We start from the raw sequence: 20,000 nt of genomic DNA, 5'->3' as shown, positions 1-20,000 counted from the left end.
TATCAAACACCCCTACTAAATTTCAAGCCCCAGTGTATGTGATCTTGTAACATGAAAAATTCAGCATAAACGATCTTACCATATTGCTCAGGAATCTGGATTCCAAAAAGTCCAAGCTCTTTCAAGCCATTCAAAGTTTCTGTGGGGATTCTGGCTTCTCGGTCGATCTTTGCAGAGTCAACTACAATGTAAGAAGGCAAAGGATTGCATCATTCAGCCATAAAGTTGCATATACGAAAACTCATTAAAAAAAAAATACTAAGAATCACATAATTTAACATATTAGGTACCTATACTGTATATGTACCTTTACAGTACATATCTGCCGGTTTGGAGAAGATTCTCTCAGGAGGGACTTACATTACAACAATGCACAGTCTCCATCCAAACAAAAAACAGCAACACTTGCATTCGAGACACTGGCACATTCATTACTATCCAGAGGCGGGCATTCCATAAATATTGATGGCTTGTCCGTCAATCCGTCAATGGCGATGGGACTGGGCAATGGGCATTTGTTGTCAGTGGTTGTGGTGGTGTGTGTGCGCTTACAACTCGTGTATGGTGCGGACAGAAAAAACTGATTTCGACAACGACGTGCGCCATATGTTGCGTGATCACTCATTGCCCGGGGGAACGGCTATTTTTCATGCAACGATAATAAATTGTCTGCGCGTATGGAGCGGCGGCCTTGGTGCTAAAGCTACATCACTTTGTGCTTAAAAAGACTTGCTTTCGCCTCAGCAGGCAGTTCCGACAAAAGTTAGGGACCGCTTACTTCCTTTACTCTGTGACTACAGGGAATTCGAAAAATGTTTTTCCATTACACTTTTGTGAAATACTTCTATATCGACATGTCTCAAAAAACACCTCATGAGATCGGAAAATCTTGTTTATGATATTTAGATATAAGATATGTAGATAGATATTAGATTTAAACCCATTTTTGACAGCCTACAGAATATTGTGTTCTTTGGGTACATAAACATGGGATGAGACCCACCAAAAGAAAGCTTAAACCCTCATCTTTCACCAGAAAAAAAACATTTCTATCTAGCATTTTTCATTCCTGAGTAATCAGAGGGCAGAAGAGAGGCAAGTTTCACCGAAAATCCTGTTTTGACAAAAATAACAGAGATAGAGGGTTTTGTGAAAAGATGCATTTCAAGTAAAAATTAAACTTTGAACTGACCCGACCAGTACTTATTGAGCACTGCTATACAGTATAACACATGAGGCAATAGATAGTATAGTCATCATATGACGTGAGCTGATAAATGCACAGTGAAAAAGTCATCTTGAAGTTATGAAATTTAGCATGGTACCACGTAGGGATGTAACGATATCCAAACATCACGATACGATATCACGATATGAAGTTCACGATATAATTATCACAATATTGTGGGGACGTTGGCGATATTTAAAAAAAGATCACAATATTGTAAAAAAAGAGCTCATATACTAAAAAAAAAGCACAATATTGTTCTTTTGTACATAACAGCAATACATATAAACCAGCTACAATCTCTAATAACAATATTGAGGCACTTACTTGGTAACGCAAGCACACATTGATCGCTTCACAAGCAAATTAGGTTCCCCTTTATTTGACAATTAGCATAGATTTTAAATTTAGAAGGCCAAAACATCCCTAATGAAAATTAAATTGAACTAATAAACTAGCCACTAGAGGGTGCTAGAACTGCACAAATGGAAATCAACATGACTTTTTTAACAAATGTCTTCCTTTTAAATATTGTGAGCATGACGACGACGATATTGTGACAGTTTTGATATCACAATATCACGATATTGCCCTTATTGCGTCATCCCTAGTACCAAGTTCGTGCTTACCTACATGGCGATTTGCAACGCCGCTTGCCTGTCTTTGATCGGTGGCGTGAATACGTTTGCCCACGGTGATTCATCCGGTGAACGCGGAAGTCCGGAGAAGCCAGTGGCTTGAAGAGGGGACGTTTCAGGTAAAAAGCCATATGACGATTGCTTTGTGGCTTCTATGGATCAATGTGGCGTCATACCTCGATGCAGTTTGCCCAGGAATCGCGTCATCCGGTGAACAGGAAAGTCAAACAGACGCGTGATCGCCCGGTGGCTTCCCACGTCTTAACAAATTGCTAAAGCTAATGCTCCTGCACATGCTCTACCTACTTCCTTGTCCAGTGCCAACATGCTGGTCCTCCTCTGCTCAAAGCTACTGTCGCAATCTGCTGGAAACTACACCTCATTACAATGTTTGTTTGTTTTTTTCTAGCTCAATACTTGCATGGGGTTCTCCTAAGTCCAGTGCATTAAAAACAAAAACAAAAAAAAACTCAAAACCCAAGTTAATTCGGGGATGGGGGCGAGCCGCATATATTAAAGACCTGAGATAACTCGTGAAGGGGAAGGAATGAGTTAAAAGGTTAGGCTAGTGATACTGTATGCGTGTGATTACCAAATAAATTTGTTGTCTAGAAATTCCATCTTCATTTGAATCATTGTGTTTTTGAGTGGCTTATTAATTATTTTACTAAAGCAAAGAACTCCACAATTAAACATAGTAGCGACTTTAGATTATGAATACTGATAAAAAGGATTTTTATCGTTTGTTTTGCTCCTAAAACCAAGCAAAGTCAACGTGGTGCCCCTAGGGGTTGCTGAGGGAATTACAACTCCCCTCAGTACCGTCCAAATTATTAATTCGTCAAAACGACTATTGCGACAAAAATAAGGTTTTTTTATATAATGTTTAATAATAATGTTTAATAATAATGTTTAATAATAATAATAATAATAATAATAATAATAATAATAATAATAATAAGTCACTTTTCCCTCACCTTCTTCATTGAAGAATTTTTCCACAGGAGCAACAAGCTGGTTGATCTCTTCCAATTCTTCATTTCCAATTTCTGGAAAGGGAAATACTTCAGCCTGAAGGAGAAAAACTGACTTAGTGTGTGCATATATACACCCCATGTGTGGGTGTGTGTGTGCGTGTATACATACAGTATATACACACAATATTTTTTTAACGTACTTTTTTTTTTTTTTTTACAGGTACAATTTTGTTTTACAGGTACAAATAATGCCTTTTACAGATACAAATTTATACTTTTCTACAGGTACATTTTTTATTTTTTACGAGTTACTTTTGCAACATATTTAACTCCATAAATATAGACATCTAAAAATCTGAGAGTTAACCTTGGGTTTTGTTTTTATTATCAGGCAAAAAAGATGACAAAGGACACAGAATGTACCTGATGACACTACAACAGAATTGCCAACAACACCACAAGAATCAGAAGACAAAGAAGTGGAGTGCAAAAAATATTGATATCGCAATATTGGCCTATTCAATATGCATATAACAAAGACAAAAAAATAGCGTAATTTAGATGCCGCCACCGCCTCTTTTAATGTACATGTATTGTAGCGTTGGTGAACTAAACAGGCCAAGTGGCGGACAAACTCCTCTTTAATGACAATTTGCATGTAACTGTCGGCCGCAACCACGCCAGAACACAACAGCTCCGAATGCACTGAGCTTACCAGAACAAATCCTGTGTTGCCTTCACGGCCCGTGCAAACCATGGGAAGGATTGCTACAGATTCAGAATGCTAGTGGTTTTTAAAATCAAATGGGAGATGTTACGTCATATAAGCAGGTTTAATTTTACTTTGCCTACACTTTAGCATGTGTGAGTTTACTGACTGGAGATCGCTAAGTTGCTTCTCATGCAACATGAGAAGTTGGATATGTTGAAGTGGTAAACTGTAACTAGTAGAAAAAAAATGATATTAAAAGGCTTAATTTTCCTTTACCTTAAGATCCTGTCATATGGAATAGATCTGATATTGCTTATTATAATTAATATTTAATTGGGTAAAAAATTAATTGAAAAAGACCTTGGAAAAAATAATAGCACGATATCTTAATAGCAATTTGGGGGGGATCGCAATTAGATTATTTTCCATAATCGTTCAACCCTACAACTAAACCCTGTCGAACTCTAAGCGGGGGAGCTGCCACGATGCCCTCACAGAGCAAGCTACTCTGCTCCTTCACTCAGAGCGAGCCAGTGGTAAAAGTTGTGACATGTAGAGTAAACTAGTAAAGTAATTAACATTCACTGCCTTTGACAAGTATACTTGTCAATTACATATATTTTTTAGAGCCGGGATAATGGAGGAGAATCTGATTATGCTCCACTGTAAATGTCAAACTTGGAAACAAATTTACTGATGCCCAACCACCGGTAGATGACATCATGGCCCCATTTTATACGAAATAAACACAGTTTCAGAGTCCATGGGAGAAATGGCTGTATTTTGGCAAACCTACATTTTTCCACTGTCAGTTATAAAAGAACGGGGCGAGGCAAAACGTATTCTATTCTATTCTGTCACTTGGTAGATTCGGCTTATTTATAATTATTGAACGTAATATCGCGAGGGTATTGTGGCTGGCAGCGAATGAGTTAAAGTAACGTATTGTAAATAATAATGTCATGTTTTGATCGCTTGTCCATATTGTCTATTTCATATGACGCCGGACACGCCGCTTCTTCGATGCGTCAAAAACAAAGTCTGCCCGCATACGTCGCAAATATTACAACACATTTTCACTTCTGCTCTTTTAAATTGGATAACATGAACATGAAAATGAGCAATGAAATATGAAACTTGAAGATGAAAAATGGTCCTCTCAAAAGAGTCACAATGACACCCTGCCCCAAAATGCACACAGGCTATATTGAATTGTAAATACAATAGTTTGGTGTCCCTCATGTATTATTTGAAGCGGGGATGGTGGAACACAACAAAACAAAACAAACAAACAAACAAACAAACAAACAAACCATTTCCATTTTCTTCATGTGACCAAAAGCATTTGAGACATCACATCCATGATAAGTTATGAATAAAGCACTTATCACAGGCCACATCAAATGGCAAGTGATCTTTTAATTGACACAAAATTATTCAATCAAATTTTCCACTGTGGTAATATGACCTAATTTACGCAAGAAAATACCACAAGGAGCAACAATAAAATAAACAAACTTTGGCTGATGCCTCATAAGATGAATTGTAAGCTGAATGTGATCTTCAAAGTTGGCTGATTTCATCTCTTGTGGGGTCAAACTTCCAAAACATTTAAAGAGTTCAACTGTCAGACGATGGCCTTGCCTGCAATTGGAATTGACTTTCCACTGATATTTTAACAGTTCCTGAAAACTTCATTTTCATATCTTTTTCCTCAGGTACTGGTTGCTATGGACATTTGAAAGATGCACGTACTAAAACGTTAAACCCTTTTCCTCAAAACTGGGGATTTCAACCTTCCAACATTAAAACTGCTGCTACTTTGTCCATTTTTTTAGGTACATCCATGTATTATATATAATTTTAAAGGGAATTAAGTGCAGAATTCGAACATATCAATGTCTCAATTTAGATTTTTTTTCATTTTTTTTGGCACATTAGGACCCTTTGGCAGAGCATCACATATATATATTTCAGAAGTAAAATTAAGAGGCGGGTAGTTAAGTCGACCATCTCTCTGCTATGAGGCAAGAATTCCGCAGGTGTATGACGGGAACACAGGCAAAGAGACATCAAAACCCAGTGGTTTAACTTTCTTACGTTCAAATATTGTTTATATTACCTGATTAACTTGACCGAGGAACAAGTCTTTGGCGTACGCCAGATTTCGTGAATGAGTTTTAAGTGACCTCTTCTGCGGCCCACAACGACAGACATACTTCGGCCTTGTACAGCGCAGAAGCTGATTTCGTATCTGAAAACAATTGGAAAGGACGAGTATTCTACTAATATTCATCATTCATTGAGCGAGCAGATGCTAAATGCTAATCGCGACGACGGAACACAATCCAAGGGATAAAGGGGACGTTTATGCACTGATCTGTATATATTATTGGATGACCGATAGGCCAAGACTTTTGAAGCCGCGAGGCCGCCATATTACCACTCCCAAAGAAAAACATTTAAGACAGTACTTAGGAGAAACAGAATGATTTATTATGTTTTCAATAAACAGGAGGACTTCAGACATTTAACAACTTGCCTTAAAAACATGTATAAATTATATGCTTAATCATGTTAACAGGAGGAAACATTACTTGATTACATTAATTACATATATATATATATATATATATATATATATATATATATATATATATATATCCATCCATCCATTTTCTTGACCGCTTATTCCTCACAAGGGTCGCGGGGGCTGCTGGCGCCTATCTCAGCTGGCTCTGGGCAGTAGGCGGGGGGACACCCTGGACTGGTTGCCAACCAACCGCAGGGCACATAGAGACGAACAACCATCCACACTCACACGCACACGCACACCTAGGGACAATTCGGAGCGCCCGATTAACCTGCCATGCATGTCTTTGGAATGTGGGAGGAGACCGGAGTACCCGGAGAAGACCCACGCGGGCACGGGGAGAACATGCAAACTCCACCCAGGAAGGTCCGAGCCTGGACTCGAACCGGAGACCTCAGAACTGGGAAGCGGACGTGCTAACCACTCGACTACCGTGCCGCCCTTATATATATATATATATATATATATATATATATATATATATATATATATATATATATATATATATATATATATATATATATATATATATATATATATATATATATATATATATATATATATAAATGTATTTATTTATTTATTTATTAAGAATTATACGAAATCTCATAAATCTCATATTGGAGTCTAAGGAACTGAGTGATAAAAGAAAAGGAGGGTGTTCAAAGCAACACAGAACGTCACCATGTTTTAAAAAAAAATAGTGACAACCCCACCAAACACCCCACCAAACACCCCACCCGTACCCACCATCCCAAGAGCCCACGAGCTGTATATGTCTAATTAAGTAATTTATACAGCAGTCTGCTCGTGAGATGGGAGGGGTAAAGCGAGAAGGGTCTGATTGCAATTGGGTAAAGCGGCCGCCCTGTACCCAGTACACCCAGTAATATATACAGATCAGTGCATTTATGAACGTCTATGCATGTGCTGCATGCGCATGCGCATCAGGTTGCCCATCTTGGATCGGTGACCTACGGCCAATACACTAGGACAAAATTATGGTGGTCAATGCACTCTATGCAGTTTTTCAAAAGCATTTGACTCTATCGAGCATATTCTAATACATACACGAAATTGCTTGATTGAGGAGAGAAAAAATAGGCAAAAATAATAAATATTAATTCAAGGAAATGAACACTTATGTTGCATTCACCAAGAATTGATGTACCTTATGGTACAAGAATGTCCAAGGTCATTACAATTTCATTTTCAGAGTTAGAGGGAATAAAATTTAGAATTAAGAATTTAAAATTGGTCAGTTTGTTCATGACACTGTAATATTCTTAAAAGCCAAATCAATGCTCCACAAAACCTGGAAACCAGACAGCGTTCGGCATGCGCTGATCTTGCACTGAGCTTCAGCTATCAACTGCTTAAAAATAAATAAATAAATAAATAAATAAATAAATAAATAAATAAATAAATAAATAAATAAATAAAATAAAAATCACGCTTGTAAAAAATCCATAGCCTGGAAATCCAGATCTGGTTATCCTATCAGTCGCATTTCTGAGACGGGGCAAACCTGAGCTAATAGACGAATGAGCAAAGAGCGGACGTGACGTCAGAAAATCGACTTGTTGCAGTCTTTTTATTATTATTATTATTATTATTATTATTATTATTATTATTATTATTAGCATCATCATCATTATTATTATTGCGGAAACGAATGGCTACTAGCCAAAGAGAGACAGTCAGCAAAGACAGGTGGGCCACATTTGGCATGAGTCCGGCACAGGTGGCATTCAGAAGGCAGAAAGCATGTGGGCCGAACATGGCCCGGGAGTGGCAAAGGAGGCACTGGCTTGACTCTAGCAAACAAGATATAGACCAGTCGTTGAGTGACTCATCTGGCCCAGAAATCAATTTACAACTCTGAGCCATATATGTTTAGCCAGTCTTCTCCCACTCTTAAATGCAGTTTCAGATTTTTTTTTTCTACACACACTTATTTTGCATAACAGATGTAAGAAAAAATTTAATACATCATCACACACACATTTCAATATGTTTCTAGTAAAACAACTAAAGTTTGTGTGCGAATTCTGCGAATGAACTTTCATGAACCTTCCAGAGAGAATTCTTCAAAGGTGCTTTTCACCATTTCTTTGTAGCAAGGGTAAATCCTGTATTTCATTTCCCTATGTTTTACATTTGACATTTTATGGCTTCATATTGACACAGCTAACTGACTTGACAGACATTGGTGTGTGTGGTAATATACATTTTCCCTGGATTAGTTATTTGTTGGGCGGCACGGTGTATGAGTGATTAGCACGTCCGCCTCCCAGTACTGAGGACTCGAGTTTGAGTCAAGGCTCCGGCCTTCCTGGGTGGAGTTTTCATGTTCTCCCCGTACCTGCGTGGTTCTTCTCCGGGTACTCCGGTCTCCTCCCACATTCCAAAGACATGCATGTCAGGTTGATTGGGCGCTCCGAATTGTCCCAAGGTGTGCTTGTGTGCGTGGTTAGTTGTTCGTCTCTGTGTGCCCTGTGATTGGCTGGCAACCAGTTCAGGGTGTCCCCCGCCTACTGCCCAGAGCCAGCTGAGTGAGGCTCCCCCACGACCCTTGTGAGGAGCTAGTGGTTCAGAAATTGGATGGATGGATAGTTATTTGTTTTAATGTCATAATATTTAGTTAGGTGCACTCACTGGCCGATCAGAGAATCGTTTCAACCTTAATTTTAATACAAATCATATTAATTTTGTTTGAAATTGGGTTTTTTTTTCTATTTTTTAATTGAAATCCCTTTTTTGTTTGATTGAAATTTATTTGAGGTTGCAAATCCCCTTTTTGTTTGATTGATTTTTTTTTTTATTGCAAATCCTTTTTATTTGATTGAAAATAAAGACAAATTTCTCTCCATATGTTTTATGGCTTCGAGCGTGACGTCACTAGATGTTCCACTGGATTTGTTTGTTTTTTTTGCATTTTTTTAATTGAAATCCCTTTTTTTGTTTGATTGAAATTTATTTGAGGTTGCAAATCCCCTTTTTGCTTGATTGATTTTTTTTTTTATTGCAAATCCTTTTTATTTGATTGAAAATAAAGACAAATTTCTCTCCATATGTTTCAAGCGTCGAGCGCCGGCTTCGAGCGTGACGTCACTAGATGTTCCACTGGATCCAGCGAGACATCGGGACGACGGATTTGTGATACTTCTGCCGCGAGCGCTCGACACTTATCTTGAGCGTCTGCTTCGAGCGTAACATCGCTAGTTTCTTGGGAGTGGTAATATGGCGGCCTCGTGGCTTCAAAACCTTGGCGAAGAAGAAGAAGAAGAAGAAGCAGAAGAAGCAGAAGAAGAAGAAGCAGAAGAAGCAGAAGCAGAAGAAGAAGAAGCAGAAGACGACGACGACGACGACGACAGAACAGTCAACATGCCTGTTTGTACTGAAGTACACTCAACCGTTTGAAAAGAGAAGAGGATTTTGGTAGGAAGTTTGACAATGGCAATAAACTGGACGGCGAAAATTTCAGACTTTTTCCGTAGTCCCTCCCGATTAATCTCCAAATCGGCGGATACGTTCCTTTCGGAGTTGCTTCATGAGCTCCGAAATGACAGAGTTACAGAGAGTACCAAGGTATGATATAATTATGTTGTAATGCGGTGGTTGATACAGACACTCATATTAGCTTCTCTAAAATATATGTTGTCCCATAATTGTAGTAAAGATTATGCTTTTTACCATTTGTGTCCTGACGATAGCGTTATTTTGTCGTGAATCGCCCGAGAACGACAAGTAAACGTTATGTGTCGGTGACTTGTGTCGTACTGGGTAGAGGTGTCGCTATAGGGATGGAGAAACTGGGGCTTTCAGAAGCAATGAACCAATTTCGAGATAATGGGGAAACGCACGAATGATATTTTTAGACCGCAAAGCCACGTGACTTCATCAGCTTGAACAAGGAAGTGGGTCAAAAAAGAAGCTCGCTCATTGACGAGCCATGCAAATAGGGCTTGTTTTGGTCTCGTTTATCTCCGGAAAAACAACATGCAGAGTCAACACAGCTTTTATGGAACTTGCAGAAACCACTCCAGACACTACAACTGTACACATATGAAGCAATGTTAGGGGTGGGCGATATGGTAACAATGTCATATCACGATTCTTTAAAAATAAATTCACAATATCGATTTTATCACGATTCTTTTTTTTTTTTTTTTTTTTTTTTTTTTCTTTTTTTTTACATATTTTTAGACTAATCTTCACATTTCTTAACATTTTTGTAAAATTGTAAACATTTCAAACAAATTTAAATGTATATAAAACCCTAAAAGAAAAACACGGACATCTTAAGTCAACTAAGCTTTCTGAACAGGTTTCAATTGAAATAGTTTGTTTGTTTGTTTTTAAATCAAATCGTGCAATGAATGTAAACATAAATGGTAATGAACAACCTCGGTTACTTTAGTTACAGTGCCAACGGTGTACGAACAGCGCTTAACACCACTATAGAAATTTCAAATGGTTTTTCCTCAATAAACTATTAACAAAAGCAGTTTGGAATGAGTTAGCAAAGTAAATAAAACACAGAATTGTGACATTCACAAGCTGAGCTGTGATTGGTTACCTGAGCCCTTGTGATGTCATTTTCAGTCGACACCAAGTTGTGTAAAAAAAAAAAAAGTGTTTTTAAAGGTACTACTTGTACATGAAAAATAATGAAAATATCAAATTTATTCTAGGCAAAATATTAATGTTTGACTGCCAAAAATGGCTAAATAATTAAAATATCCCTTTTAATTGCAGCATCCATTCATTCCTCCACCAGTGTCGCCATGTTAGGTTTGTTAGTTTCCCACAGCTTCGGCACTTTCGTCACAGCTGCATATCCCGGCCCCTAAAAACAATGTTCTTTTGTGATTGGTCCAAATTGGTGAAAATCTGCGGGCTCTGTACAAGATGGAAGAAGATTTGTGAAATCACAAATACCGTGAGAATTCATCTGGCATGGGCGAGCTTATTTCCAAAGCAGCTCACAAGCCAAAAAAAGTGGCCGCCATCGTATTAAACAATCATTCAGTCATGCATTTCATACTTACACTATTCTGTTGTTCTGTGCCATAATGACATTTTTGCTCTTGTTTATCATCCACCTCAGGTCTATCTGCTGTCCCCACTATGTGAGCAACCGGTCCTCCTCTGTCCCACAGTCTCTGTTGGTGAAGAGACAGTCCTGGAGCTCCTGTCATTGTTTACCCACTGTCCGGAGACATGCGTTCAATTTCGCAGTTATCTACTCATCACCCTGACTACTGTTCTCATCTCTACCTCTTGTGTGAGCAACAAAATACACGTCTGCGTGGAGTTCCTTGATCTGCTCCTTGAGATAGTGCAGCACACATCCGACCCATCTGGTGGCAGTCTTCTCTTTAGAGCGACAGCATGTGAATGCCTACAAGAGCTGGAGACATGTTGCCCCGGCCTTCTTGCTCAGCGCCTTGAGCTCATAGGTGGGCTTTGGTCCAAAGAGATGTCAAGGCTTCATCAGCCATATGCAAGACTCCATATTCTGGTGTTGAAAAATTGTGTTTACCAGCTTGCCGTGGATCCTGGATCAGGCGATGATTATCTAAAATTACTGGTAGGAGAAAATGCAATTGTCGCCAGTGAAGCGGACGAGGAATTTGGAGAAATTGATAACTACTCAGCCATCTTATCCTCCCTTATAACGGGTCACATCGGCACAGTGCCTATTCTTCAGACTGAGCGAGACTGCAAGGATTTACGTTCAGTGCTGTCGACCACGCTGGAGAATTCTTTTCTTCTTACTCCACTGTGCCAAGCGGCAGTTCTACACAGACTGATGGAGGTGGTTGCCATGGTGCCTGTTATTCCGCCATCCATATTTAGAGCTCAGCTTCTACGTATACTTGGAACCAGTGAGGTTTGTATTCTCTCCCAATAAATGAATTGCATTGTTTTGATTCATTTGCGTTCTATTAACTAGGGATGTAACGATATCCAAATATCACGATACGATATCACGATATAAGCTCACGATAAGATAATTATCACGATATTGTGGGGAGGTTGGCGATATTTAAAAAAGGTCACAATATGGAAAAAAAAAAAAAAAAAAAGAGCTCACTTAAAAAAAAAGCACAATATTGTGCTTTTGTACATAATACATAAAAACGACCTAATCTCTTAATATTGAGGCACTCACTCGCTAATGCAAGCCCACATTGAGTTCCTCCACATATTGACTCACTTCAAAGCATTTTACAATCCCCTTCATCTGACAATTTGTGTATTTTAAACATAGAAGGGCCAAAACATCCCGAATGAAAATTAAACTGCACTCAAAACTAGCCACCGGAGGGTGCTATAACTGCACACATGGAAATCAACATGACTTTTTTTTTTTTTTTATAGATGTGTAGCATTTAAATATCATGAACATGACGAAGACGATATTTTGGCAGTTTTAATATCACGATATTGCCGGTATCGTTACATCCCTACTATTAACTAGGGATGCACGATAATGCTATTTTCAGCCGATATATAAACCAATAATCTAGAAATTGCCGATGTTGATAACCAATAAGCCGATAATTGTAGGCAAAATTAACTTGAATACAAATATACTTCTGAGTCCTACTATAAGTCTAGCATGTACAAACACAGTAAAACTTGTGTAAAGCACCATTAATCTGAATGTTATTGATATTGCTTTTTCAAATACAACCATTTTGAGTTTGCCAAAACAAAACAGTCATGTTTTAAAAATGCAACAAAAAAACTGAGGGTAACATTTTGGGTGTAAAGAAAGCCCACAGTTGCGACCGCCGCGTCGCTATGATGCATCTTCTGTGATTTTGATGTCACAAATATGCAACACAACCATAGGAGAGGGGAAGGGTTAAGGAGTTGGACACAACTTCAGCCACAACAGGTGGACCAACGTGGCATGTCGATTATTATCGGCGGATTTCTTTATTGTCTGGCTTATCTGTATGACGTTAAATTGGTCGACAATTGCCGATTATTTATCGGAGACCGATTTCGTGTATCCCAACTTGGAAGCATTACTGAGCTGGGTTCCTGTTTGTTTGTTTGCTTGCTTGCATAATAACCCTCTTGAACACACGTGTCAAGATTCGGTCCTCAGGGGCCCGAGTCCTGCATGTTTTCTAGGTTTCTCTACTCCAACACACCTGATTCAATGATCAGGATCATTATCAGGCTCCTGCAGAGCTTGCTGATGAGCTTAATTATGAAGCAGCTGTGTTCCTGCGTTGAACGTACGGAAACCTTGAAAACATGCAGGACTCAGGCCCCCGAGGACTGGACTTTGACACTAGGGATGTCACGATGAGGGCAATATCGTAATATTAAAACTGCTACAATATCGTCGTCGTCATGTTCTATATATTTAAAAGGAACCAGGTTTGATTTTCATTTGTGTAGTTCTAGCACCCTCTAGTGGCTTGTTTATTAGTGCAATTTAATTTTCATGGATGTTTTGGCCTTCTATGTTTAAAATCTATGCTAATTATCAGATGAAGGGGAACCTAATTTGCTTGTGAAGCGATCAATGTGTGCTTGTGTTACCAAGTGCCTCAATATTGTTATTAGAGATTGTAGGTGGTTTATATGCATTGCTGTTATGTACAAAAGCACAATATTGTGCTTTTTATTTTATTTTATTTTTTTAGTATGAGCTCTTTTTTACAATATTGTGATCTTTTTTAAATGTCGCCAACGCCCGCACAATATTGTGATAATTATCGTATCGTGACCTTCATATCATGATATCGTATCGTGATATTTGGATATCGTTACATCCCTATTTGACACCACTGATCTAGAATTTTGAAATTCTCGTCAAAAGTTTTCAAATGATTTATCTTGGCCTCTTGTTGTCATATCAAAAACTGGCATTTGAAGAATGTGTGTTGACTTTTCTATCCATTGTGTTTTCAGGTTTGCCTTTTTCATAGCACTCTGCTGATGAAGTGTGCCTATACAGACAGCCTGTTCAGTACTGACGACGAAGCGTTCATCCTGAGACGACTGGTTGTTCTCTCACAACATCCACTACTAAGTAAACCAGAGAAGCTTTTCTTCATGGACTATATTTTGCATTTTCCTGAGAACAGGCCAATCGGCTGCGAAATTGGTAATGAAAACCCACCGGTGCTGCTCACTCCCAAATTGGCGTGTACTTTAGCACCCACTGTACTGAATGATTATGCTACTATGCTGGCCCGCTTCAATCTGCTGTTGTTGGTGTACCAGGAGGAGGGTGATGGAGAGGAAGGCAAGGGTCTGGTCTATCTCTATGAACACCTCAGTTTGTTACTCAATATTTTGATAAGAGGACACAGTCAAGAGATTGTTGTCACATTTTTCAGGGCAGTTTTCCTTTTTCTTGCCTGTTTTTGCCACGTGGAGAGATACTCTAACGATATCGCAGATAAATTATGCATGCTTTATCACCGTCATAACCACCTGACTCTGCACATTCTCAACTTGGCTGACCAGACTTCTGACTTGTTCCCTGAATGCAATTGGTCTGCAAGACTGTGCAGGGCTCTGCAGGGCATGATCACTGAGGCACCACCTTCCCAGTTGACCTTAACAGACCTCAGTTGGCACCTCAAGGTGCTGGCTCGAGTAGCAGAAGAAGGGGAAATCCCTCAGTTAAGCACGCTACGACTTCTTTCCAACATCATGATTACGCCTTCGTTGTGTATGACTCGCGACTGGCGTCTGGGAATCGGCGTGCTGCAGCTTTGCCGGCGTTTGATGACACATCCCAGCCTGGACTCATTGTTTATCTTTCTGACCAACATCCTGCAACATCTCAGCTGTTATTACGGCGACGCGGACATTCAAGATCATGCCCGACTCTACTACTGTCTCCTGACTACCCTCTCCAAAGAAAAACTGACTGGGATTATAACACAGGGTTTGAGGGAGGAAGGACAAAATGTAAAACATTCACTATCCTGCATAATGGCAGACACCGAGAGGTTGACTAGTGTGCTGACCATTCACCAGACAGATAAACCAGTATTGAGGCTGGTTGAATTAAAAGATCCTGAGCCGCAGGGGAGAAACGAGACTAGTCGAAGTGATGCACAGGACTGCCGAGGACTGGAAGCCTATAGGGAGCAATTCAAAGACTCTTGCTTTGGTTCACAGATTACATTGTACTACCAGTTAAACCATACCATGTACAACCTTTCCTGCTTTGATCAGGTCTTCAGCATACGCCTGCACTTCAGTATCAGGGACAACAACTATGAAGAACTCGGGGTTTTCACTGTCCCCTGTCTTTTTCGAGAAAAAACGTCACCTGTGGTTAAACTTGTATTGAAGCCCAGTTTGCCCGTCCCCATCACCCTCAGTGGTAGTGCGATTTTCACCACCTTAAATGGCTTCTCTTGGTATACTTCACTGCCAGACATCCAGATGTTTTTTCAGCAGGCCTTTCTGCCATTGGATGTTCCCACCACTTGGGGAACAGTTGTTAAAATGAGTCTTTTTAAGGACCTCTGGGATGAAATAAGTGAGGAAGAGCATGCAGATTATGCTACCGCCCTGTTTTGTTGCCAGCTACAAGCAGAAGAATTGGGGTCCATTGTGGAAAAACATTTGCTTCCGTTCATTATATCAGATTCAACTAATAAAGCTGAATTCAAATTGATTTTTTTCATGTCCCCAAAATTTCACATACTGCTGAAAATAATTTCAGAAGAGGATGCTGTCAATTTCAATATCGCTACAGATAACTGGCGGCTACTGCCTCACATGAGTTCTTTTCTTGGTAACATATTAAAGTCTTTGCCAGAAAAAGTTACCAGTAACCCTTGATAAATCACATTTTGGTCTTAAATGAAAACTGCCACTATTGTATTGCTTTAATAAATGGACAGAACTGATTTCACACAGTGTGTGGTTTGATACAATATGCTGTAGTTTCACATCTACAAATATGACAAATTAGCTTTGCAAAGTTGTTGAATAAAACCTTATTTTACATTCTGTTCACAAATAGAAGTGTCAGTTGATTAAAATTTTTTATTGTAATTAATTGTATGACTTCAATAATTAACTGACGATTAATTGCACATTAATCGCAATTTTTATATCTAAATTTACAATAAAATGTACAAATTTCCTCCCTAATTTAAATGTTTTTATTTTTTAGTCATTGATAGAGTAATTTCATAACAATTCTAACAAAAATGTTTTAAAAAAAAATCATTGAATAAACAAAACAATTCAATAAAAAAAAAAAGTAAAATAAAATATGTACTGTACTGTAAAACCAAACCAGTGTGACCTATTTGTGTTTGTCATTTTTCTTTCATTACAACATGGCATAATTGCATTTGTAAGACAATGGTGACAGCTCAGTGCATTTTTCTTTTCATATTAGGAGCTGCCTAATTTTTAACATGAAGTATCTTGTGAAATTATGCACATTTTTAAAACTGTAAAATACAACACAGTCCCCACAAATATATGCATTCGCTGATGCTTTTATTTTGTTAAGTGAAATAGGATGTGCATTGTAAAATGACAAATTTTTACTACATAGGAACCAGAAACGATCGGTGTTTTTTCATATTAAGAGCTATGTAATTTTAAACAATAAGTAACTTGGGAGTTTCTGCACATTTTAAAATTGTAAAATACAACTAACGCCAATCTCCACAAATATATGCAGTATAATTTAATTTATTACTGCTAAATTGTGTTATTGTGACTCCTTTTCACAACGTTGGACGCTTTTATTTTAAGTTCTCGTATGCGCCATGACGCTCCAGCCGCTCTACTGTTACAGCGAACACATAAACTCTTTCACTTTCACCCTTATGAGATATTTTGTGAAGATGCTGAATAAAATACGCCTTACAACTAACGATAAATAGGCTTGGGCTCACTCCAACTGACAAGACGCCGTCCATTCGGATCTTTACCCTCACAGGGGTTTCAGAGTGCCCATGGACACCTCTTGGTGTTCGGTGCTAACGGCTAACCGAGTGCGTTCTTTCAAAGCAAGGCACGAGCGGTAGTGGTGAGACACAGTCCAAATGGCTCCTCCGCTCCGCACTCCATTCTGCCCCTTAAAGTGGCACAATGCAAGATTCGGAGTTTTTGCACATTTGCGACCCCAGCGACATGCACTTGGCCAGCAGCGTGTGCGACTTTTCGGCACGAGCAAACCTCTCAAGTTAATTGAACAAACGTAAACACGGAGCACAACGCCTTTTTCATAGGCTTAATAATGTCTACAGAGTTAAGAAACGTATTAATCTTCAAGTTACTTTGCATGTGAAAGTCATTTTGAGTGACAAAAGCTTACGTAATTACAACCTTCCAAACGTAAATAGTGCATTCCAGTGAATCCGATGACGTTGAGGATAGCAGTGCATTGCTAATAGGGGTGTAAAAAAAAAATCGATTCGCCGATATATCGCGATACTACATCGCGCGATTCTCGAATCGATTCAATAAAAAAAAAAAATCTTTTTTTTTTTTTTTTTTTTAAGAGCTCAGAATTGTTCATTCGGTAGTCTTACCGATTCAACGTCTTATCATCATCGCCTTTTTCTTTTTTCTTTTTTTTTTGTGTGTGTGTGTGAATCGATTTTTAAACGTCCATTTTTAATGGAAAAATATTCAACAAAACGTCTGACTTCGGGTTAGGATTCACACCTTGAGCATGGAAGAATGTTATATGAACGGAACATTAAGCCTTAATATTTTATTTTAATGCTGTTCAAACATGAAACAGATTACAACCTCTATAAGACTGAAATTTCAGATAAATAAATAATACATTTTCATATAAATCTTACACTCTACAAGCTTACTGATTAGTATTTTCTAAATTTGAATGAAAAAAAATCGCAACAATCGACTTATAAATTCGTATCGGGATTATTCGGTGTCGACTCGAATCGTGACCTGTGAATCGTGATACGAATCGAATCGTCAGGTACTAGGCAATTCACACCCCTTTTTGCTAATATGCTCAAGTGCGGAGACATTAGAAAGTGACCGTGTGGTAGTTTTATTCAGCACCGCTAATCATAAATAGACCCTATCGTATTTTCGTTACGAAGTCTTACCTTTTTAAGCTGTGGGTCCCGTTTCATCCCCAGGATAGCTCTTAGCTCTCTCCACCTGACGAACGCTGCTCCTATATTTATCCGCGTCCTCCCGTGATGCTGGTCTGAAAGTTTTTGACTTCTCTTTGTCTTCCGTGGAGTCTCCATAAGGGATTGAGACGTATCGGGTGCAGGTCTCTTCAAGTCCATCTTGAATTAGCTGTCCTGTCCGTGAAGTTGCGTGAAGAATCACGAGAGCTAACAGGGGACATAGCTTGCACGCGCATGAAGTCATGCTCAGAGCCACAGTTAAAGATTCCGGCCCGAACGCTCCAACATTTTTTCCTTTTACAGAAAAATAGGGGCAACAGTCATTGTGCCACAGTCGTGCCTCCTGTCCATTATACAATTCTTAAAACATGTGCGGGTGAAAAATATGGTTATTTTAACACTCAAATTTGAGTCTAATCTTGCACCTTTAAAGGCACTTTAAGTTAACAAGATAATGTGATAATTTTGACAGCCATAGTACATATGCAGTGATTTTTATTTTTTTTAAATTCAATTGTAACTGTATTTGTAGTGTGCTATCCTGTTTGCTTGTATCTACATGATTGTGAATGTGATCTGACGATGTATTACAATAAAGTGACTTGAGTCATTTCATTTTTGGATAATTATTCAGGTTTATTCAGCTGCACAACACTTAATTAGAGATACCCTTGAAATTAGGTCCCATGCCAGATGGTAGCGTCGTCTGTTGGCCAAGTAACTTGTACGTGATAGCAATCTCTGTATCCCTTTTTTGCACATCATCCTCAGGAGTCCAGGACATGTCGTGTTGAAGTTTGAATGCACCAACAAATAAGTGAGGGCAATTTGGGCCCCATTCCTGTAGAGTAGAAAGTTTGAAAAGAATAATCACACAAATGACATAATAGACAGGTAGTTTTTAACAACCAGGTTGCTGGGGCACATTTTGTGTGCCATGAAATTATGTTGATAATGCATCAGATTTATATAGTGCTTTTCTGAACTGTCATACATGGTGATTTCTTCACAGTATTTTTATTTTTTTTAAACCCAGATTTCCTAGGTTCTACAAGCTGGAAATACAAATTATGTAAACATAAACAAATTAATACTTAAAATGTTTGGCCCTGAATCTGTAATCAATTAAAGTTTAACTTTTTGAATGGAATAATTGGAATTATTCAACTTTTCCAAGATATATATTTTTTTCAAATAGGATAAAACATACTGACATTTATACATTTATAAAACACCCGGACGCCTGGACAGGACATAAAGTAGTGGCCTGTCCTCCCCAAAAAGGACGTTTAGTCACCCTATTTTTATTCCTTGTCAGGATCTTGGTCTTTATTAAATCTCCTATTTGGTTCATGGATTTTGTGTGATCATGTTTAATGTGCGTCCTGGTCCACCTGGGGGCATAACATTATTCATTTTTTATGTAATTCACTTCCAATAGTATAGTACTACACAACCAATGTTTCAAATATTGTTTATGATTTTATTTATATGCAGAAAAATAGCTTAACACCATTTGGAATTGTCATTCTGGAATTTTCAGGTTGTTTTTTTTTCCCGATTTAGAGTACAGTGGAGTACTTTGGTCTTAGCTCCTCTAATACTCCAAATAGAAAGCTCATCTTGGACTTAAATTGAATGTTATAAATGTGGGAAGTTTTGAATACACATTGGAGACAGTGAGATGTACAATAAAATGTTTGAAATGAATCACT

At 38.5% G+C, this 20,000-nt stretch overlaps 3 protein-coding genes across 3 annotated transcripts in view; 1 reads left to right on the top strand and 2 right to left on the bottom strand.

The window, feature by feature from the left end:
• acad9 (acyl-CoA dehydrogenase family, member 9) overlaps positions 1-5,927 on the bottom strand; it is a 26,768-nt gene extending 20,841 nt beyond the window's left edge. The window contains exons 1-3 of the mRNA XM_077529513.1: positions 5,678-5,927; positions 2,844-2,937; positions 80-181 (exon numbers count right to left, since the gene is read on the bottom strand). Coding sequence (XP_077385639.1) covers positions 80-181; positions 2,844-2,937; positions 5,678-5,854 — 373 coding nt within the window. The 5' untranslated portion in view covers positions 5,855-5,927. The remainder of the gene's footprint in view (positions 1-79; positions 182-2,843; positions 2,938-5,677) is intronic.
• Positions 5,928-9,313: 3,386 nt separating this feature from the next.
• ap5b1 (adaptor related protein complex 5 subunit beta 1) lies at positions 9,314-18,900 on the top strand. The gene is made up of 3 exons (XM_077529581.1): positions 9,314-9,739; positions 11,262-12,047; positions 14,093-18,900. The coding sequence occupies exons 1-3, from the start codon at positions 9,605-9,607 to the stop codon at positions 15,986-15,988; spliced, it is 2,817 nt and encodes a 938-aa protein (XP_077385707.1). The 5' UTR covers positions 9,314-9,604; the 3' UTR covers positions 15,989-18,900.
• A 1-nt stretch (position 18,901) lies between these two features.
• The window catches only part of c8h1orf50 (chromosome 8 C1orf50 homolog), an 8,517-nt gene continuing 7,418 nt past the window's right edge, over positions 18,902-20,000 (bottom strand). Inside the window, exon 5 of the mRNA XM_077529582.1 lies at positions 18,902-19,126. Within this exon, the coding sequence (XP_077385708.1) occupies positions 18,941-19,126 (186 nt within the window). The 3' untranslated portion in view covers positions 18,902-18,940. The remainder of the gene's footprint in view (positions 19,127-20,000) is intronic.

This window comes from Festucalex cinctus, chromosome 8, assembly GCF_051991245.1.
Source record: "Festucalex cinctus isolate MCC-2025b chromosome 8, RoL_Fcin_1.0, whole genome shotgun sequence".
NCBI classification, from domain to species: Eukaryota; Metazoa; Chordata; class Actinopteri; order Syngnathiformes; family Syngnathidae; genus Festucalex; species Festucalex cinctus.
The sequence above is the reverse complement of the archived record's forward strand: the minus strand, read 5'-3'. Positions and strand labels throughout refer to the sequence as shown.

What these genes read in the sequence shown, in the direction of transcription:
- ap5b1 (XM_077529581.1), top strand. Translation starts at nt 9,605, where the DNA reads ATGGCAATAAACTGGACGGCGAAAATTTCAGACTTTTTCCGTAGTCCC. An exon ending in GAGTTACAGAGAGTACCAAG is followed by an intron (nt 9,740 to 11,261) that starts GTATGATATAAT and finishes CATCCACCTCAG; the next exon opens with GTCTATCTGCTGTCCCCACT. An exon ending in GTATACTTGGAACCAGTGAG is followed by an intron (nt 12,048 to 14,092) that starts GTTTGTATTCTC and finishes TTGTGTTTTCAG; the next exon opens with GTTTGCCTTTTTCATAGCAC.